A 19,314-nucleotide genomic window follows, 5' to 3' on the forward strand; every position below is an offset into this window, starting at 1 on the left:
AAATCATTTACAGCTATATGATGATGAAGAAATGCCATACGGTCCTGTCTTGTGTCAGCATGGTACGTAGGCCTCACCTTGGTGGGTTGAGAATTGCAACCTGAGGATTTTTGGGGGCTCAGAAATTTTGCACTTTCTTTCGTGACAATAACATATCCTGAGCCAGGTCAACAGATATTTGATTACATTTATGATACAATAAGTGGTTTTCTTACATCTGGCTCCTGGTATTTTTTTTTGGCTTAGTACTCTACAAGGAAGCAGGCCAACACTCAGTGTGACGTTTTACATAATACTTACAACCTAAGGCAGTTCTGCATGGTCAAGCAAAGGAATGAATTACCTTTCTCTGATGGCTCGATTTTCAATGCTGTAGAGATGGTCCAATTTGCAACCGGTCAATCAGCTCTTAACACAATTTACATTTGAAAACTTGCAGATCATGCTGCATAGTTAGCTTCTTACTGTTGTGATCTGGATATGAAATGAGCTTCATCCCTCAAAACTGTATCATTTTATGCAAGACTACCGTAGGTGTTGCTTTTGCAACTTAAATGTGACTCAAAACTCCAAGAATCATTTATCTTAGAAAGAGCTTTACAGTTTATTCATTTGATACCTGTTTCTTGTAAGAATTTTATGTTTCAAGTCACATTTACCTTGGACCAAAAGTTTCCATTAAAATTCTATAACCATTTTGCATAGCACTGTTTAACTTTTTATCGTTTCCAAATATAAATTGGCTGAATTTGGTTACTGCTGAAGGTGGCAAAAAGCTTTGACTAGTTACCTGCAGAAATGACTTCCCATTGAAAATAACAGGATGTCTTTGTGTGTCAAAGGCTGCAATAATTTCCCGTTTTAGAATTTCCATTGGAACTTTTGATGGATGTATAGAAACTAAATGCTAGGCTTTCTTTCTCATTTCGAGGAACTGTTCAGCTACACTTTCTGCATTTTGCCCTTTGATGTCTGATGGGGCCTTATGGAAGGTGGCAGCCACAATACAACTGGTCATCAACTGAACATTCCAAACTTCAATACAGTTAAATTCCATGAGTAACCCAATTCAGCAGTTTCCTATCCAGTTTGGAAAACTCCGGACAAGGGTTATATATTTACTATCTTTAGAAATTAGAAATAATATCTTTTCCCTTGGATATTAAGGTAATTAGCAGTGATTGCACTTCCATTGGAACCTTTGATACTTAAGAACTTTGTTAGGTATTTTCTTGCACGTTTGATGAAACCATTTACTGCAAATTGTGCATTCTGCCATTCGATCTCTAGTATGGGAGGCGGCAGTCACAGTACACCTGGATGGCAACAGCCCTCTCCAATCCATGCCTTGATGTATCATCAAAAGGGAATATGCCAATGTACCCTCTTTGAAGGGAATCCCAGAGATGTGCTCTTATTGCTCGTCTATTGAACTTCAGAGATGTGGGGTCCAGTTTATAACAGAGTGCTGTGGCAAATGCAAGTGCAAAAACACCACAGTCTGTTCCATTGGTTTGCCGGTCCACAGGAGGGATGGACACTTCGATGACATCACTGTCCTCTTTGAAGAGAAGGGCGGCAATCTGCTCGTTGGTGGATGGTGATACTCCACTATAGAGACTATCGTAGAGTTTAACTTGGTTTTTCTTTTTGCAGCCAATATTGCTCACACACACCCAGTGAATACCGCCAGTGTGCAGTAGTTGAATGAAGTCTTTTCTCATCATTGGGAACTGCCTGGCTTTTCCAATAGTAGGTGACAGCTGGCCCTCAGTTTTTGGAAACTGGTGATGCAACAGTTCTTGAGCCATTTGGATGCGCTTGTCTGTCAGCATTGCACTGTTTCTTATATCAACATCATCCATATCCAATTTAAACTGAGGCCTTTGCATTTTGAGCACTGATTGTTGGTCCATCTTTGAACGTTTTACAAACTTCACTTCAGTTTCAGCCTTTGGCATTCTTCTTTTTTTACTACAAAATATGTTTGACTTTCCTCGAAGTCTCCAAAAGTAACATTGCACTTGAGATCCTTTCTCACAATTATTGATTCTTCCCCTTCTGAGGAAATCCCACCATTAAATACTTTATGCCGCCAACTTTCCTTAGAGCCTCTGAGTATTTCGGCAAGGTGGCTTTTAATAATGCCATTGAAACAGGAAGCAATATCTTCCTCTGTAATGGCTTGTATTTTTGCACATGCCTCAAAGAGCTGGGGCTCTGCTGGCTGCTGGGGTGGTCGTCGTTTTTCTGCTGATGTTGTTGGCTCAGGTGTTGCTGGTGGCTGGTCTGGTGTTGACAGCTTGGAAGGCACTGGCTGCTGAGGTGTGGTTCTTTGCTGTTGGGATAGTGTTGAATGCTTGGAAGGCACTGGCTGCTGAGGTACGGCTGCTGGCTGCTAGGATGGTGTTGACTCCTTGGAAGGCACTGGCTGCTGAGGTACGGTTGTTTGCTTTTGGGCTGCTGGCTTCTTGGATGGTGTTGACTCCTTGGAAGGCACTGGCTGCTGAGGTACGGTTGTTTGCTTTTGGGGTGTTGGCTGCTGGTTTGGTGTTGACTGCTTGGAAGGCACTGGCTGCTGCGGTACACTTGTTTGCTTTTGGGCTGCTGGGATGGTGTTGACTCCTTGGAAGGCACTGGCTGCTGAGGTACAGTTTTTTGCTTTTGGGGTGTTGACTGCTTGTAAGGCACTGGCTGCTGAGGTGTGGTTCTTTGCTTTTGGGGTGTTGGCTGCTGGTTTGGTGTTGACTGCTTGGGAGGCACTGGCTGCTGATGTGTGGTTCTATGCTTTTGGGGGGTTGGCTGCTGGGATGGTGTTGACTGCTTGGAATGCACCGGCTGCTGAGGTACGGTTGTCTGCTTTGGGGGTGTTTGCTGTTGGGATGATGTTGCCGGTTGCTGGGATGGTGCCTGCTGTACGGATGGCGCACAGTGTTGAGCTTCCATTGCTGGGTTTTGGTACTTAGCAGATTGGAGCGATTGTGCTGAATGCTGGGATGATGTTGCAGGCTGCTGCAATGGTGTTGCTGGATGCTGAGGTGTGGATTGGACCCTGTACATTTTAAGGTCTTTGACGTTTATTTTCCTTCAAAGTAGTTCACCATTCCCCCGCAGCCTGCAGGCTCCTTTTTTTGAGTCGACCTCTTCAACAGCCAATCCACTGGTCTTCCATTTTGTGTCCCTTTTTTGTCTTCTGCAGCATATTGCGGCAGAGGACAGTATCACCATTCTTAAAAATACAATCAAATTTTCCTTTCCTTCTTAAGTACTGTTGTTTTTGCTTTTCTTGAGCAGCTTCACTATTTTGCAGAACTTTTGGGAATAGCACATCTCTTGTTTCTGACATCTTTTCTACATGCTCCTGCAGAACATCCTCTGCCGTCAAATCCTTTACCAATTCCTCAATTTCTCTCTCATCAACAACCTTCTCTACAAACTTTTCTACCTCAAGAGGCAAATGCGGGGGCCTACCATACTTGAGGAAGAATGGGCTGCATTTGGTAGTGTTGGATTTGTTGGTGTTAATTGCAAACAAAGCACCAAACGCATTCCAGACTAAAATGGGTTTTTCCAAAATACAAAATTCCGTCCTAAAACCTCACTTTCGTTCTGCATGAAACGTGATTTCCGACAGGAACTTAGAAGACTTGACTGCAGTAATATCGAAAGTTGGAGTGATACACTGTTAACATGACCGAATCACAATTTCAAACAGTTGTTTTAATAGATCATAATTACTCTGCACTCATATTTTCACTAAAAATATACAATCAAAAATCACGGGTAACACACGGACACAAAAAATGGGCTAAAAAACTGCAGTAAGGAAAAGGTGTTCTTGTCCACAGGACTACAGGCTGCAGACAAATTCCACTATAGTTTATCTAACGCAAATGAAGAATGCAGAAATTCTGCATTGCTTGTAAAAGTGTGATGCAGAAATTCTGTAAATCTTACTTTCTGATAAATTCTGTACATTTTCCACAACAACTGTGTGATGGAGAAATTCTTCATCTCAGCCTACTGACTTGAAAAAGTTTGATGTAGAAATTCTGCAAATCTTCTTTTCTGATAAATCCTATACATTTTCTACAACAACTGTGTGATGCAGAAACTCTGCATCTCAGCCTAGTGGCTGGAAAACGTTGGATGCAGAAATTCTGCAAATTTCATTTTCTGCTAAATTCGATACTTTTACTAACAACAATTGTGTGATGCAGAAATTCTGCATCTCAGCCTAATGGCTTGAAAAAGTCGGACAGAGAAATTCTGCAAATCTTATTTTCTGATAAATTCTATACATTTTCTACAACAACTATGTGATGCAGAAATTCTGCATCTCAACCTAGTGGCCTGAAAACGTTGTATACAGAAATTCTGCAAATTTGATTTTCCGCTAGATTTGATACTTTTTCTACAACAGTTGTGTGACACAGAATTTCTACAAATCTTATTTTTTGCTAAATTCCATACCCTTCCTACAACAATTGTGTGATGCAGAAATTCTGCATCTCAGCCTAATGACTTTAAAAAGTCGGATACAGAAATTCTGAAAATCTTATTTTCTGCTAAATTCTTACATTTTCTACAACTCTGTGATGCAGAAATTTTGCATCTCAGCCTAGTGGCTTGAAAACCTTGTATGCAGAAATTCTGTAAATTTGATTTTCCGCTAGACTTGATACTTTTTCTACAACAGTTGTGTGATGCAGAATTTCTGCAAATCTTATTTTTCACTAAATTCCATACCTTTTCTACAACAACTGTGTGATGCAAAAATTATCTCAGCCTAGTGGCTTCAAAAGATGCAGACTTTCTGTAAATCTTATTCTCCACTTAATTGACTTATTTACGTACAGCAAAAGGAAGGGTGTAGAAACAACTTCAAAACAACAGATGCAAAACCTCTGTACAATGAAAATGTAATTCACTATTCAATTCACTATGCAGGTTTTGGCCACTTTCAATCAAGATTGGAATTATGGTCATTTCAGTTTCTGACTAACTTGTTGCATTGCCGGAGTGCAGATTACACATTGGCATTGTATAATTAGGTTTATAGCAAAAGAACTAATACTCATGGTGTGCTAATCAAAGTCAATTCTAAAATTTGGAAGTTTATTACTAACAACATCATATACCAAACTTCAAATTTAGTTTGCAACAGCTGGATTTTCAACTGTACTAAACAAAATGATCAATAAAGCCCTCTTAAACCATATGGTACTCAAGTGGATTAAGGGCTGGTCTAAAAATGATTAATTTTTGTGATTCTTTACCTTTCACTACAACAATGGTCACCATGTAAACGTTTGGAAAAATCCAAATTTTCATTTTGTACTGCTGCAGTGGTTTCATTCGAATGGTAAGAACATAGTATTTCATGTAATGACTCAACATTTTCTGCCTCCGTAATTATCTCTTTGAATAAAAGGTTAAGCACATTTTCCAAAACTCACTTAAAGGCGTCCAAGAGGAATAGCAAGATCTGTAAGATCTGTTTCTTACCATTCGTTAAGCCTTAGTCATGGGATATTTTCAATAGTTTACAATGCACTTTAAATCTGTAAACAACCAGGGCTTAATCTATCTGAGTAGTTGAGAGCTGAGTACCGGTACTTAGTTTTTGGAAGATAACACGCTTGTCACATGATGTGCCTGTCAATATAGCCTTCCTTCCACACATCAGAGTGGCAGTAAAAGCATTCCCTGTAAGAGAAAAGCATGAGGGGTGTAAAAGAGATGCACATCACAACAATTAATTTACATATAATTTTAATAACGTCTTTAATAATAATAACGTCTTTATTAAAAGCATCCAATAAAATTACCATGATTAAGATGAATAAAAAAGATTAAATTGATTAAAAATTCATATGGGGTATTTACACAGCTAGATTATATTTAAAAATTTATCTATTAAAAAAGCTATCTTTAAAACGTTCAGTGTTAATGCAGGGCCTGACAATGGAGTTCCTTCGAAGGTTTACAGTATGGTCTTTTTGCCTTGGGAGCAAGCCTTTTAATGGATGATAATCGCATTTGAGGCTACAAAAAAGGCGTCTGTCGCTTTTCTCCAAAAGTTCATATATGTTGTAATATGCCGACGTATAACGCCTCTTGTAGCATCTCTGTAGAAACCTTTGTATAACAGTAAGATCGGAAACACTTGCAGCATAAACCGAAAGACCATATAATAACTTAGGGATCACAACTGAATTAAAGAGGTGGTCTATTTCATCTTGTGTATATCCTTCTTTACGTAGGCTTCTGATAACAAATAAACACTTGTTGGCTTGTAGGAGCTTGGCCTTGACATGCAAGCCAAATTTACAATTACCTTGAATCGTGACGCCTAATAAAGAAATGTTATTATATTGTTTGATATTGTGAGACATTGGGTAGACTGTAGAATTGCCTCTCTTACGCATGATTATCTCCTTGCATTTACTAGTGTTACAATGCATGTCATTTGCAACAGTCCAATTCATAAACTTGGACAAGGCAATGTCAGATATATCCGGGGAATCCTTAGTAATCGTGACTAAGACAGTTGAATCATCTGCATACTTAAACAAGGATATATCTTTGTACCCATCTATCTCTAGGTCATTCAAAAATAAGTTGAAAAGGTATGGGCCACTGACACTTCCCTGTATTGTTCCCTTGTTAACAATTTTCCACTGGCATGTCAAGTTATTAAAAATCACCCTTCTGCCATCTAGGAAGTTGGCATACCAGTTAACAATGAATACATCAAGTGGACTATGTTTCAGCTTTTCAACTAGGAGATTGTGTTTAACGTTATCAAAGGCTTTAGAGAAATCCATCGTGAACATTCTCACCGCTAAGGTGTCCCGTTTATCCAATGCCGCGAGAAATGTATGCTGCATTTTCAATAGAGCGTTTACGCAACTTCCACCTGAACGGTACGCAAATTGAGAATTGTTTAGATATTCCTCCAGGCACCTGTTGTCAAAAATATTATACGCTGTTCTTTCAAACGTTCTGGCAATAACTGAAGTAACATTGATTCCTCTAAAGTCTGCATATTCGACTGGTGTCTCGACTTTTGGGAGTGGATTGATGCTGGCCTCCTTCCAACGACTTGGCCAGATCTGCCGAGGAAGAGATAAGTTCCATAAATTCTCGATCACTGGGGTAAATATCTCAGCATAATCCCTCCAGATCCAGAAAGGAATCCCATCAGGTTCTGTGGCAGTACGCTTTATTCGCGATAAGGCGAGAAACACTTGAAATGTAGATAGTTGTGGAGCAGGGGTGTTCACATCAATCTCAGCAAGAACTGGTTTAGAATATTCCGTATCAAAACAAATATCGCCAAAATAATCATTTAAACCAATGGTGAAATCTTTGTCTGGATCGGAGCTGCACTTGTCTTTACGCATGGACAGTCGATCAACTTTCCTCCACCAGGCTCGCGATGCAAGTTTCCCAGACGCTATAGCTCGGCGATTTTCAGCTATGAATCGACCTATCTTCTCCGTCAGATCAGTTAGATCTCTACCGCCGCCTTTTCTAGATCTTGTTTTTTTCTTCTTCAAGAGTGATTTCACTAAGGGACTCATCCACGGAGGGTCTCTAGAAGACATTTGAATCAATTTGCTTGGAAAACATTCATTCATTAATTTCTCTAAAGTAGAGTGAAGCGAGTTCACCGCAATATCGAGATCAAGTAAAAACAGTAACTAACAAAATGAGATGTGAATTGATGTCAATTTATACATTTTTGACACCAATTAGAAATGAATACCGTAATCCCTCCAAAAATCTACAAAATAAGGCATGGTAGGTCAAGTATTACAGTCTAGAACTTCAAGTAAGTGAAGGCCCTTTCATCAAGAACTCCACAAATCACAAAAAAATGATATGGTACATACGTGCAAAATTACTTGCCTATAACACACTTAATTGAAAGGCATGTCTTATCTAAAAGATAAGTCACTCCATGTTAAAAATCAGAGCAACACCCCCTAAATGAAATTTACATACCAACTTGATCCCTATATCCTACCTTTAGGATCAAGTCTCCATCCTTTGAAAACCAACTGATTATGTCCTTAAAAGAGGAAACAGCGTATTCCTCCCCTGTTCTTTCAGAAGTCACCTCAACAATGTTTGGAGGAGGAGTGGCATAATTGACATGGCTGTTTCCCACTATCCTAGATGAAGCCCAGTGGCCAACAATAAATGAGGATACCACCTCTGGAATTTTGCTACCTAAAGGTTAGAAATAGCCAAAGCATTAACAACAGATTTATTACAATGTGAACAAGTAATACATATGCCAGGTTAGACATAAAAATTTATTGAATGCTTACTGTGATGTGACAAATAGAAAACATTGGTCTTGAAAAAAAAGGTATTGAATTTGTACAGCGCATTTTCTATATGCATATTCAAATGCGCTTTACAAGTTATAGATCCATGGGTGAGACCAGACCTCAGCATACACAGGTGCCTCTGGAAGCCGCTATCAGTCCATTAGCGATCTCACCCAACCCATATGAATGAATGAAATAAGGCCTGACCACAACACCGGGAACTTCTGCATATTCGTCTACTCTACTCTTTGCAAATGGTGTGTGGGTTCTTTTACATCCCACAGGGTTATGAACATTGAAAGGTTGTGAGACGGGGGCGAACGGTTTATTGTCCTTATCCGAGAAGACGAGAGAGTCTAGCCATTTGCAGATGTAATTACAAAGGCAGCACTTTCTCTTCAGTTATTTAAAGACCCTGAGTATTGGTCCGGCCAGGGTTCGAACCCGTGACCTCCCGCACGACAGCCCGGTACGCAACCAACTGAGCCACCAGTGCGCAGTGAGCAATTGATTTCATGTATATTATTACTTTTGATGAACAAAATGGCCTATTCTCTCACCTTGCCTACTTTTCAGTTGTTTATGATAGATAAAACCCTGTTGGGTCTCGCTTGCACCTTCCATGCTAAATGTTTCAGACACATAATGACACAGTTAAATGAGCTCAGGGCTGTGAAGTTTAGTCTGGAAAGCAGCTTAACTATTTCACTACATTTTCCTTCCACTTCCAGCTGTCCCTAAAAGACGTTGAAAACAGCAATAAGACAATAATTATTATTATCAACAGAAACCTTTGATTCATTGGACTTTGTGGGTGACTTTCAACAGACAATGTACAATAGGAAACACATTTAACATACATGTAAATATCTGAAAGTAACAGGAGTATTAACAGCTCTTGGGTTATACACAGAACAACTTTTTTGGGGGGAGCAAGTAATAAATTTTGGTGGTTGGTTATCACAATTCTTCAGAACTTAATGTGGTGTTACATTTAATGACAAAGTGGAATGAGAAAAAGCTTCATCTAACTTCTGTTCAGCTAAAGATTCTCCTTTTAAAGTGCCTTATGGTCACAGTAGTAGTTTGTGAAACAAAGGAAGAATTTGTCACTGTCATTTTACAAGCCACTTAACATCCATCAAAATAAGATGAAGATGTGTAGGAATTAATGCTTATTACAAACACACAGGAAGGCAGGTCATGTACCTTATCATCAAATCCAACAACTCCTAGGGCAAGGGAGATGCACTCAAAGTTCAATTTGAAGATTTCCATGCTTTGGGTCACCTCTTGAAGGTTACAAGGGAAAACAGCACTTCCCTTGTTGTGCAGACCCTCATTACTGACAGTAAATTATTCACCCCCCCCCCCCCCCCAGGGTAGCAACTGGGGTATCTTTTGCTGCCCCATGCCTAGCAGATTCCCACTCTTTCAACCTCTTCAGGAACACTTGGAAATCATATGAGGCCTCAAAATTTCCCTACATTGAAGAAATAGGAACAATAAGCTACAAAAAAATATTGGAAGTAGATCATCAAAAGATTTCCTATTGATTACCCAGCAATAATTGGTGGTATTGCAATGCCGATAGAACAGTCTGCTCCTTCAGTAGATTCCTTTGCAGTAGATAATAGTTACCTCTTCTTCGTACATGACAGAATTGTCAGCTACTCTCACTGTATCACTTGAACCTACTATTTACCTTAATTTCTCCTCCCCAACCTGCAGGATACTTGTAATTTGTACTTGATTTTGATGTAAGCGCCGGTCACAGCTGCAAGCACTTAGCTTCTACTCCAGGAAATTTCCTATTTACAGCTTCCTAATCCATTATTAAGCTCTTCGAATCTCAAGACAAGAAGGTTTTATGGCTCTGTCGTCGTGATGCAGCCCTTTCAATCTTTCTCGATTTGTTTTGGGGTATATTTTGGTGTTTTCTGTTGTTGTCCAACTGAAACCGCTCAACCGTCACCATCAAAGCAGGTTTTGAATCAAGAATTTGACCTCTTGTCACGGTATGAGGGCTGAAACCATCTCTTCTCAAGTACCAAGTCGTCGGCCTAGAGGCAGGAGAGCTGGTTTGAAAACCAAAGCTGAAGAATTAAAGAAAATAACCAACATTCCTGTGCTCAATTCGCCGAGAGTTTCATATGCAAATTACTCAAACTCATCTCGGAGGGCAAATTTGAATAATTTGATTCCTACTCCAGCAAAGAAACACCAAGTCCAACCCATGGTCGGCTGTCATTTTGTTCCATCAATTATACTGTCCAATCCTATGTCTCTGACACCAAAGCTGAGTGAGGTCCAAGAACTTCTTCTACGGCAAAATGTTCAAATCGGATGTATTGTGGAGTCTTGGCTTAAAGAACACATTAGCGACTCGGTTGTAAACATTGAGGGCTACAATATCATGCGGAAAGACCGCTCTTCACTTGACCACGGAGGAGTGTGTGTTTATATCAAAGAGGCCATAAAATACAAACTTGCGGAAACCTTAACATGCTGCATCGACCATGAAATTATTTGGGTCAAACTGATGCCCTCAAGATCTCCTCGCGGTTTTTCGTGCGTGATTTTAGCTGTTGTTTACTACCCCGGCAGAGTACGTTGGTCAGAAGCTACTCAATCATCTATTTGACAGTTTGACAGCAGCAGGAACCATGTTTCCTAACTGCGGCCTAATTATTACCGGCAATTTTAACCGCTTGAATACTGGTCGCTTGCAGTGTCTTTTCAAACTGAAACAACTTGTGAAATTTCCAACAAGAGGCGATGCAACGCTTGACCTGGTTTTAACCAACTTGAGCGACCATTTCTCGACTCCTGAATGTTTTCCACCCTTTGGCCTTTCAGACCATTGTACAGTTATCGTCCAGCCAAGGAAGAGAGTACCCAACCAACACACTCGGAAGTCCATTACCATCAGGGACATTAGAGACAGCAATAAGGTGTGCCTTTGTCTGTTGTCATCAGTCAGCCTACCTGTGAGGAAAAACTCCATGTCTTTAATGAAGTGATTGAAATTGGCATGAGGGAACGATCCAAGTCTACCCAAAGGACACCCCTCGGTCAAGCTGAAGGAGCTAATACGCATGCGCCAGCAAGCTTTTCACGCCAATAAATCAGGCCTGATGTACAAGTACTATCGTAATGCAGTAAATAAAGAAAGGAAACGGTGTAAAGCAAAGTATTACACTTGTAAGGTGAAAGATCTTAAAGTTGTCAACCCGCGCCAGTGGTGGAGCGAAGTGAATAAGCTCAGTGGATTAAAAAAGCAAAATTCGTCACTATTTTCCTCCCTCAATGTTCCTGAGTATAACAACTTGTCTCCAACAGAAGTTGCTAATGCCATCAACCATGCATTACTGGAGCCACTTTAACCTTACGAGCCCATCGACAGCGAGCGTGCGGCCCTACAATTGCCCCTAGAAGAGAATCCGGAGTTCTTAGAGGTGTCTGTGCAAAGAGTATACAACAACCTACTTCACCTGAATAAAGCTTCTGGCCCGGATTGCCTTTCCAACTGGGTGTTAAAGGAGTACGCCGAAATCCTAGTTACTCCCGTTCAAAATATCTTGAACACCTCATACAGTGAGCAAAAACTACCCTCAATGTGGAAAATTGCGGATTCACTCATTAGTATGAATCATAAGTGGCTCGAAGCAACGGATGGTAACGGTACTTTTGTGCGTGTCCTCCTCTTTGATTATCGAAAGGCCTTTGACCTCATAGACCACAAGAGTTTGGTCAACAAACTGAAGCAGGTCAATATTCCTAATAGTGTAATCAACTGGGTGATTGACTTCCTTTCAGGAAGATCTCAAAGAGTCAAACTTCGGAAGGACTGCGTTTCAGAGTGGGGCACAGTGCCGTCTGGAGTGCCACAGACGATTAATAATGATGATTAATGACTTGACTGTCCCAAGTATCTTCAACATGTGGAAATATGTTGATGATACTACGGTATCAGAGAACATACCTAAAGGCCAACAGAGCAAGTCACAAGAAGCAGTAGATGCAATCTACGTTTGGTCCAAGGAAAATTTGTTCCAGCTTAATGGCGAGAAGACTAAAGAGTTAGCTATATCCTTCAGTCGTGACTCCCCGCAACTCCCTAGGGTTTGCATAGACGGAATTCCTATCAAAACCATATAGAGCACAAAGCTACTCAGCTTGACAATCAATGATACGCTAACATGGAACGACCATATAGAAGAACATGTTAAAAAAGCGTCTAAGAAACTGTACTTTCTTATTCAACTTAAGCATGCGCACGTTCCTACTTCAGATCTTGTAACATATTTTTGCGCATGTATCAGGTCTTCACTAGATTACGCTTGTCCTGTTTTCCATTACAGTTTACCAAAGTATCTACAAGTTGAGCTCGAAAGAGTGCAAAGGAGAGTCCTATCATGCATTTTTCCCAGGGTGCACTACTCGGACGCCCTTCGGTTAGCAGGGCTTGAGTCCATAAGGGCCCACCAGGAAAAGTTAACAGAACACCTGTTTAATTCTATTGTTAATGATCCACGTAGTAAGATTACCAGCCTCCTGCCTTCCCCAGTTTCTATCTCATATGAGCTGAGAAGGCAGAGGAGGTTTGCCACGCCTCTTGTAAAGACAAATAGATTTGCAAATTCATTCATTGTTAAGAGTGCGAGGTAAGCATTTAAGTAATTTCTGAGAGTACTTGCTTTGTAATTTTATAATTGCAATAGTTTTAAATCATTTCTTATATTTCTTACTTGTAAAGAGGCGCAATTCAGTTTTTTAACTGCAGTGTTTTTCTTAATAAACACAGTCTATCTATCTATCTAGCTTGAATATAATGAAAAATGTTCTCCAAAAAAATTTTTAATCACTAGAAGTATTACTATGAAAATCCAAAAATCGTGAACACTAAGAGGTCAATGTGGTTAAATTACATGCACAAGAATAATAAATTAAACCACAAACAGTAATGGTAATATAATTAGTTTGAGGTTTTGCGTCACTTCTGATTGGTTGCTGCACAATGGGAAATGTCAAAGTCAAATCAAAGTGTTCATACCTTTTAGATTTGCACAGTAAATCTCTACAAAAATGGATCAGGTTTTGAGAAGAAAACTCTGTGAATACTGTATACATGTAATAATTAATGCAGATGACTGTTTACATAGTTACATACTAGGTAATTTCTATATTAGTCAACAAAAACATGTTAGCTTACTGTAAATCTCAACAGCTTCTCGTTGTTGACCATTGGACCAAATCTCTTGACTAACTCATCCCGATCTTCTACTTTAAAAAATGACATAACTGTAGACTGTACAGTGTTTAGTGTCTTTATCTTGTCTGCTTCTGTTTTTAAATCTTTTAATAACAATTCACCAGAAGAGATCTAAAAAGAAACAGATAATAAAGACAGGGGTTTGTAGAGTGACAATTGGAACAGAAGCTACATAAACACATGTACAAGGGATAGCTTGCCAAAGTGAGAAGGTACACACAAATTAGTTTAAATTCTTGAGGTTACTAGCCACTGAAAGGAAGTGGAATTTAACTTAAAGTAGAGTGAAAAACAAAATTTCATGCCAGACTGTTGCAATATTGCCTTTACCTTGTTGAAAAGGAATAGTTTTGTTTCATCAGGAAGGCTGACTAATGGCTTCATATGCCACTGTTTAATTGCTAATGTCCCTTTGACCACATCACCAGGAGAAAACTTCTGCCCCTTGAGCTTCCCACTCTCGTACAGCCCGTTTTAATACCTCCATGAAAGCGGCCCAAGTACTTGAGGATACTTGTGCCATAGTGAAGGCCTCACACAAAATTCTTTTCTGTAAGACAGAATTTCTTAATGTGAGCTGCTGATAATGGTGACATAGTAAAGTACACATAAAGAAAAAGATAGATGACCTCGGAGATTGGCTAGGTGCTTGTAACTACATGTCAGAACAATATAACTGTCTTTTCCCAAATTATCCCATCTTAGCGTTAGCCCTGGTAAGAGAAATGGGCTCACACAAGGACAGAGAAAAACTTAGACCAGGGTGGGAATCGAACGCACAACCTTCGGATTTTATCACCGCTGTTCTTACCGACTGAGCTACAAGGCCAATACGGGAGCAGGCCGTGGGTATCACAGATGTCATTTCACAGCAAATGAAGCAAGGAATCCGAAGGTTGTGGGTTCTATTTCCACCCTGGTCAGGGTTTTTCTCTGTCCTTGTGTGGGCCCCTTTCCCTCACTAGGGCTAACGCTCAGATGGGATAATTTGGGAATTTCTCAAGCACCGCAATTTACCTTTGAAACAACTTACATCTTGATAATTCCATCTGTTTGTGAATTACTGTCATTATCAACGTTTACAAGAAAGCGATTGAGATATCCAATCTCATGAATAATCCATCAATTTCAAAATGTTCACGTGGGCCTTGCGATTGCCTCCTAAACTATATGATAAGCATGGAAATATCCGCTAGCAGCCATTTTTGGCTGTTCCTAGCTATTCATTACCGTCTCGCTTGTGTGACTCCTTGTGCCCAATGCTCTCAGCGGATTCGCTTCAAAAGGTCAACCATTCATCCGTGAAGTTCAATTTAAAACTTGAATATTGAATGTTGAACATTGAATGTTGAAACTTGAATGTTAAAACTCTGATGTCTGAATGATAAAACTCAAATGTCGCATGGTAAAGAACAAGGTTAAATGAAAAACTTAAACATCAAAAGCAAACCTTGAATTTTGGCGGGAATATAACGCCATACTATGTAAAGTACCCCTTTCTGTTTTGGATGCGCGGGTAATGGGGCTGAAAATAGCACAGGCAGACGTAGCTATTTCAAATAACTTGTACGATATATGAAATAAATTAATAAGAATAAAACGCAAACAGTGGTTACAAACATTTGCTAAAACTGCATAACTTTTATAAACTGAACGTTTCGTATGTTACTACATACATCATCAGAAGTGATTATTATTCAGTTACAGATAAATTTAAATTCGAAATTGGTTGACATAAAACGACAAGAAATATGCTAAAAATATAGATAAAATTTCTCTCTGCCAACGTTTTCATTTAAGGCTGGATTTAGATCACAGATAAACAGAGACTCTTTAATTTTACAATGCTTGTCTCATCGATTAGTTGCTAATATTTCAAATTGATCCCACTTAATTCTGTAGATGGTTGAGAAAACATGATCAGCAATAATATTGCACATTCGTGAAAATTTTTAGTCAGGGCTTTAAAATGTTCTGTTTTTCTGTCACGTAATCTGCGTATCGTATTCCCTGTATAGAAATCATTGCAATCCCAGCAGTTCACTCTGTACACTACTTTTGACCTGAAGGAAGGAGCTCGTTTGTCTTATTATGGGAAAAATCTATTTCGTTAGTCCCAGTCCTTACAGTTGTATTTTTTAATGTAAATTTATCTGTCACTGAATAATAATCACTTCTGATGATGCATGTAGTAACATACGAAACGTTAAGTTTATAAAAGTTATGCAGTTCAAGCAAATGTTTGTAACCACTGTTTGCGTTTTAATCTTAGGGTGTGTTCGATTGACCGTATTCTGGAATAGGAATACGTGGAATACAAGTTGGAAATCCTTCGTTTTTGCGGAGATTCACATTAAAATTGTCAAACATTTGCTAAAATGCTATTTTAAACATATTTTTATCATCCTTGCAGCTTCGAAACGCGCCAAACATACCGTTTCAATCATCACTCCACGTATTCTTATTCCGGAATGGGGTCAATCGAATGCGCCTTTAATGAACCTTAAATGGCCCAAGTCAAAGAATTTTTAAGAAATATATTAACATGCGTAAATGGAAAGTTTGTTTTTGAGTTTGTTGCACAAATGCCACACGACACATATAGTAGCTCGAACTCATGCATCCTCATACCTCTAAAGACTGCCAAATTTGTAGCCACGATTTTCAAATCTTCAAAATATTGATATCCAAAATCAATAAGGATTCATTTTGCTGAGTTCTCTAAAAGGAATCTATGTGTGACGAGGTATACCTCACAGAGTATGCTGTTTAGAAACAAAGCATAGAAAATTTGACCAACATCTCAACCTGAATGAACATCGCACCAGGTAAAACAAATACAACACGTTTTGTTAAGTTTTCTAGTGAATGACTTTCAAAGACAGTTAAACGTATTTTAAACAAATCTTTGTCAATAGGCTAGAATTTCCGAATACCCGGCTACTTCAGTTACATACCACTGGATAACAACAATCTCCATTGTTGTATGCCTCGTTCTTCAAAAGGTAGCTTCCTGGGACACGTGTAAACAATAGCTGGATGATCTTAAACTGAGACTTTTCTGTCATTGCTAACGGAAATGAATAGATTGTGGTGGTATTTGGAACTCAAACTTGGAAAGAATTTCCAGCCAACAATTTCTCGAAACCCAAGACAATAGTCATGTAAAATTAATCGAACTAGAGTAGGGATTATTGTAAGCGGAAAAGATAAATCTTAAAGCCTCACCTTGACGAAGAGCTTATTACCCCCTGCTTGGACAGAGGATGACACGTTTACCACTGTACCATAACGCTGTCCATCACTCTTTTTTAGGGGCAAACCATTGCAAAACACTTTTGGCTTGTCCCTGGGTTTTGTTAATTGGATAATCCAGAGGCCCATTTTGCGAGTAAAGGCAGGAAATGTTAAAAAAGAAGCTTTTTCGGATGTGAGGCAAGTCGTAACAACCGGTAACGAATTAATGTGTCAAAATATTCTAGGCGGTAGATCTGGAAAATGTTTGAGGGTAATCTAACCAATCACAGGGATAAAGAGAGACAAAGAACGTTGAGAGTTTTTCTGCTGTAATTATGCACCCTGTAAATAAAGTGATCTAACTGCCACCGCAGTCGGCAGTCCCGTAGTCGATGGCTGAATATTTGATAACTCCGAAGAATAAAATGGTTGTGACCGGGGTCCGATGTCATGTTGTAGTTAAATAATAATTGAAAATAACGGCCAGTTTTAAGTGGCGTTTTTAGGATTTGTGGATTAAAGAACGAGGTGTATGACACGTTGAGTGTCCTTAACTGAACCACAAAATGAAAGCTAAAATTTTATGAGAATGCCTAGGCCTAATCACCGAAGCGAGTGCTTAGGCTTAATCAGTAAACGAGTGCTTACTTCTTCAGACGATCTGGTACAAAGTGTTAATCAAACCGCAAAATGGAAGCTAAAATTTTACGAGAATGCTTAGGCCTAAATTATATATCACTGAAGCGAGCTCTTAGGCTTAATCAGACCGAACGGCAAAGTGAAAGCTAAAATTTTAGGAGTGCTAAGGGTTAATGAGTAGACGAGTGCTTTCTTCTTCAGACGACCTCATGAAAAGTGTAGTTAACCGAGCGGCGAAATGAATGCTTAAATTTTACGAAAATACTTAGGCCTAATCACTGAAACAAGCATTTAGGCTTAATCAGTAAACGGTCGAGTGCTTCCTTCTTCACCCGATCTCATGAAAACTGTAGTTAACCGAACAGCAAAATGATAGCTTAGCAGTGATTGAGAATACCCGGTTTAGGAACAGAGTTGTTTATATGTATCATTTTCTGTCCCATGCCACTGCGTCGTAAAATTTTAGCTTTCATTTTGTGGTTCAGTTAAGGACACTCAACATGTCATACACCTCTATTAAAGAACGAGGGGCATCTTCCACCTTCTTAATTAATTGTAAACTGCGTAACAGCAACAAACTAGTCTTGGAAAGCCCCGAGGGGAGAGACTAATAATTTCACTTCACGATTGCGGGACTGCGGTGGCCGTTTTTTAAGCAAGACATTTGGTGTACCGGGTCTTTTACAATCTAGCCCTATTTAGTTCAGGCAACCCACGGACTGGAACGTTAATGCTAGCTTGTATTCCAACACTCAAGAAGAAAACCATGGTGCGTGCATGTTTTTAATTTTGAATAGACTTTATGGACAACAAACCAGGTGAGTTGAAATTGTCTGAGTGGGTGAATTTTCTGTTATAGGTCTACTTTCTAAGGGTTCACATGTCACGACTTGGCAGCTCTTTAAGTTAAACATTCTCTCATATCTGAGTTCGACAGTTCTTTAAGGTTACCATGTACCTTCAGGGGTGGCTCCAGTTTAACGGATGTAGCTCTCGGTTACATCACAGATACCCAAAACCCTATATCAAATTAAAGCTTATGGAACTGGCTATTCAATATTTCATTGCTTTTTCAAGAAAATAAATTCCTAAGTTTCCCGCGTAGTCGAAACTTGAAGGCACAGATCGTCTTTCTAGAGTTCCAACTCATTGCAAGTTTTATATTTTGGAAGTTTGTTTTTTTTTTCTCACAGTCAGCATCTCAAAGGCTAAAAGAACGTGTCAGTGTTTTCCTTAATTCAATTGCATTCAAAAGTTACGGAACATTTTGAAAACTGCAAGAAAAAGATGCGGAGTGAACGCACGGAAATGGCTGTCAAGGAAAGAGTTTAATTATCGAATTCCCCCACACGTCTCTGTTGATTACATACTTTTCTAGCATCTGGCCAAATTTAACCGAAATCGGCCCAATCGTTGTTGAGTTGTAACTCTTGAAAGTGTCTCCCTAAAGCGAAAATTAAAGTTCGAGAAAAGAGCACTTAAAAAAATTATCGCTACACAAACAAGTACCGCCCCCTAACGCCTTTACGGAAAATTCGCCAATTGTTTCGCAAGGCACTTTTTCTTCCGGTTACCTGCTGTGATGATTTTCTCACAATTTTGCACGTACTCGCTTTACAGAGTAATCAATTCCTTCGTCATTTCGTTGGATATTTGTGGTGTTTATTTTCCGTCGATATTGCATTTTGTATACGTAATCATCGTGGAAAAAACTAAACGAGGAAAGACCTCATCAAGCAAAGCTGTTGGGCCCAAGCCGAAGCGACAAAGGCGGGCTAAATCATCAGCAGAAAGAGCGGCGGAAACACCAGTACCAGT

At 39.4% G+C, this 19,314-nt stretch overlaps 1 protein-coding gene across 1 annotated transcript; it reads right to left on the reverse strand.

The window, feature by feature from the left end:
* Nucleotides 1–2,043: 2,043 nt before the first annotated feature.
* On the reverse strand, nucleotides 2,044–3,060 carry LOC137991494 (uncharacterized). The gene has a single exon (XM_068836572.1). The coding sequence runs from the start codon at nucleotides 3,058–3,060 to the stop codon at nucleotides 2,044–2,046; it is 1,017 nt and encodes a 338-aa protein (XP_068692673.1).
* Between the last annotated feature and the right edge of the window lie 16,254 nt (nucleotides 3,061–19,314).

This window comes from Montipora foliosa, chromosome 2 (assembly GCF_036669935.1).
Source record: "Montipora foliosa isolate CH-2021 chromosome 2, ASM3666993v2, whole genome shotgun sequence".
In the NCBI taxonomy this organism is placed as follows: Eukaryota; Metazoa; Cnidaria; class Anthozoa; order Scleractinia; family Acroporidae; genus Montipora; species Montipora foliosa.

Coding starts and splice junctions, on each gene's coding strand:
- LOC137991494 (XM_068836572.1), bottom strand. CDS start 3,060: ATGTACAGGGTCCAATCCACACCTCAGCATCCAGCAACACCATTGCAG.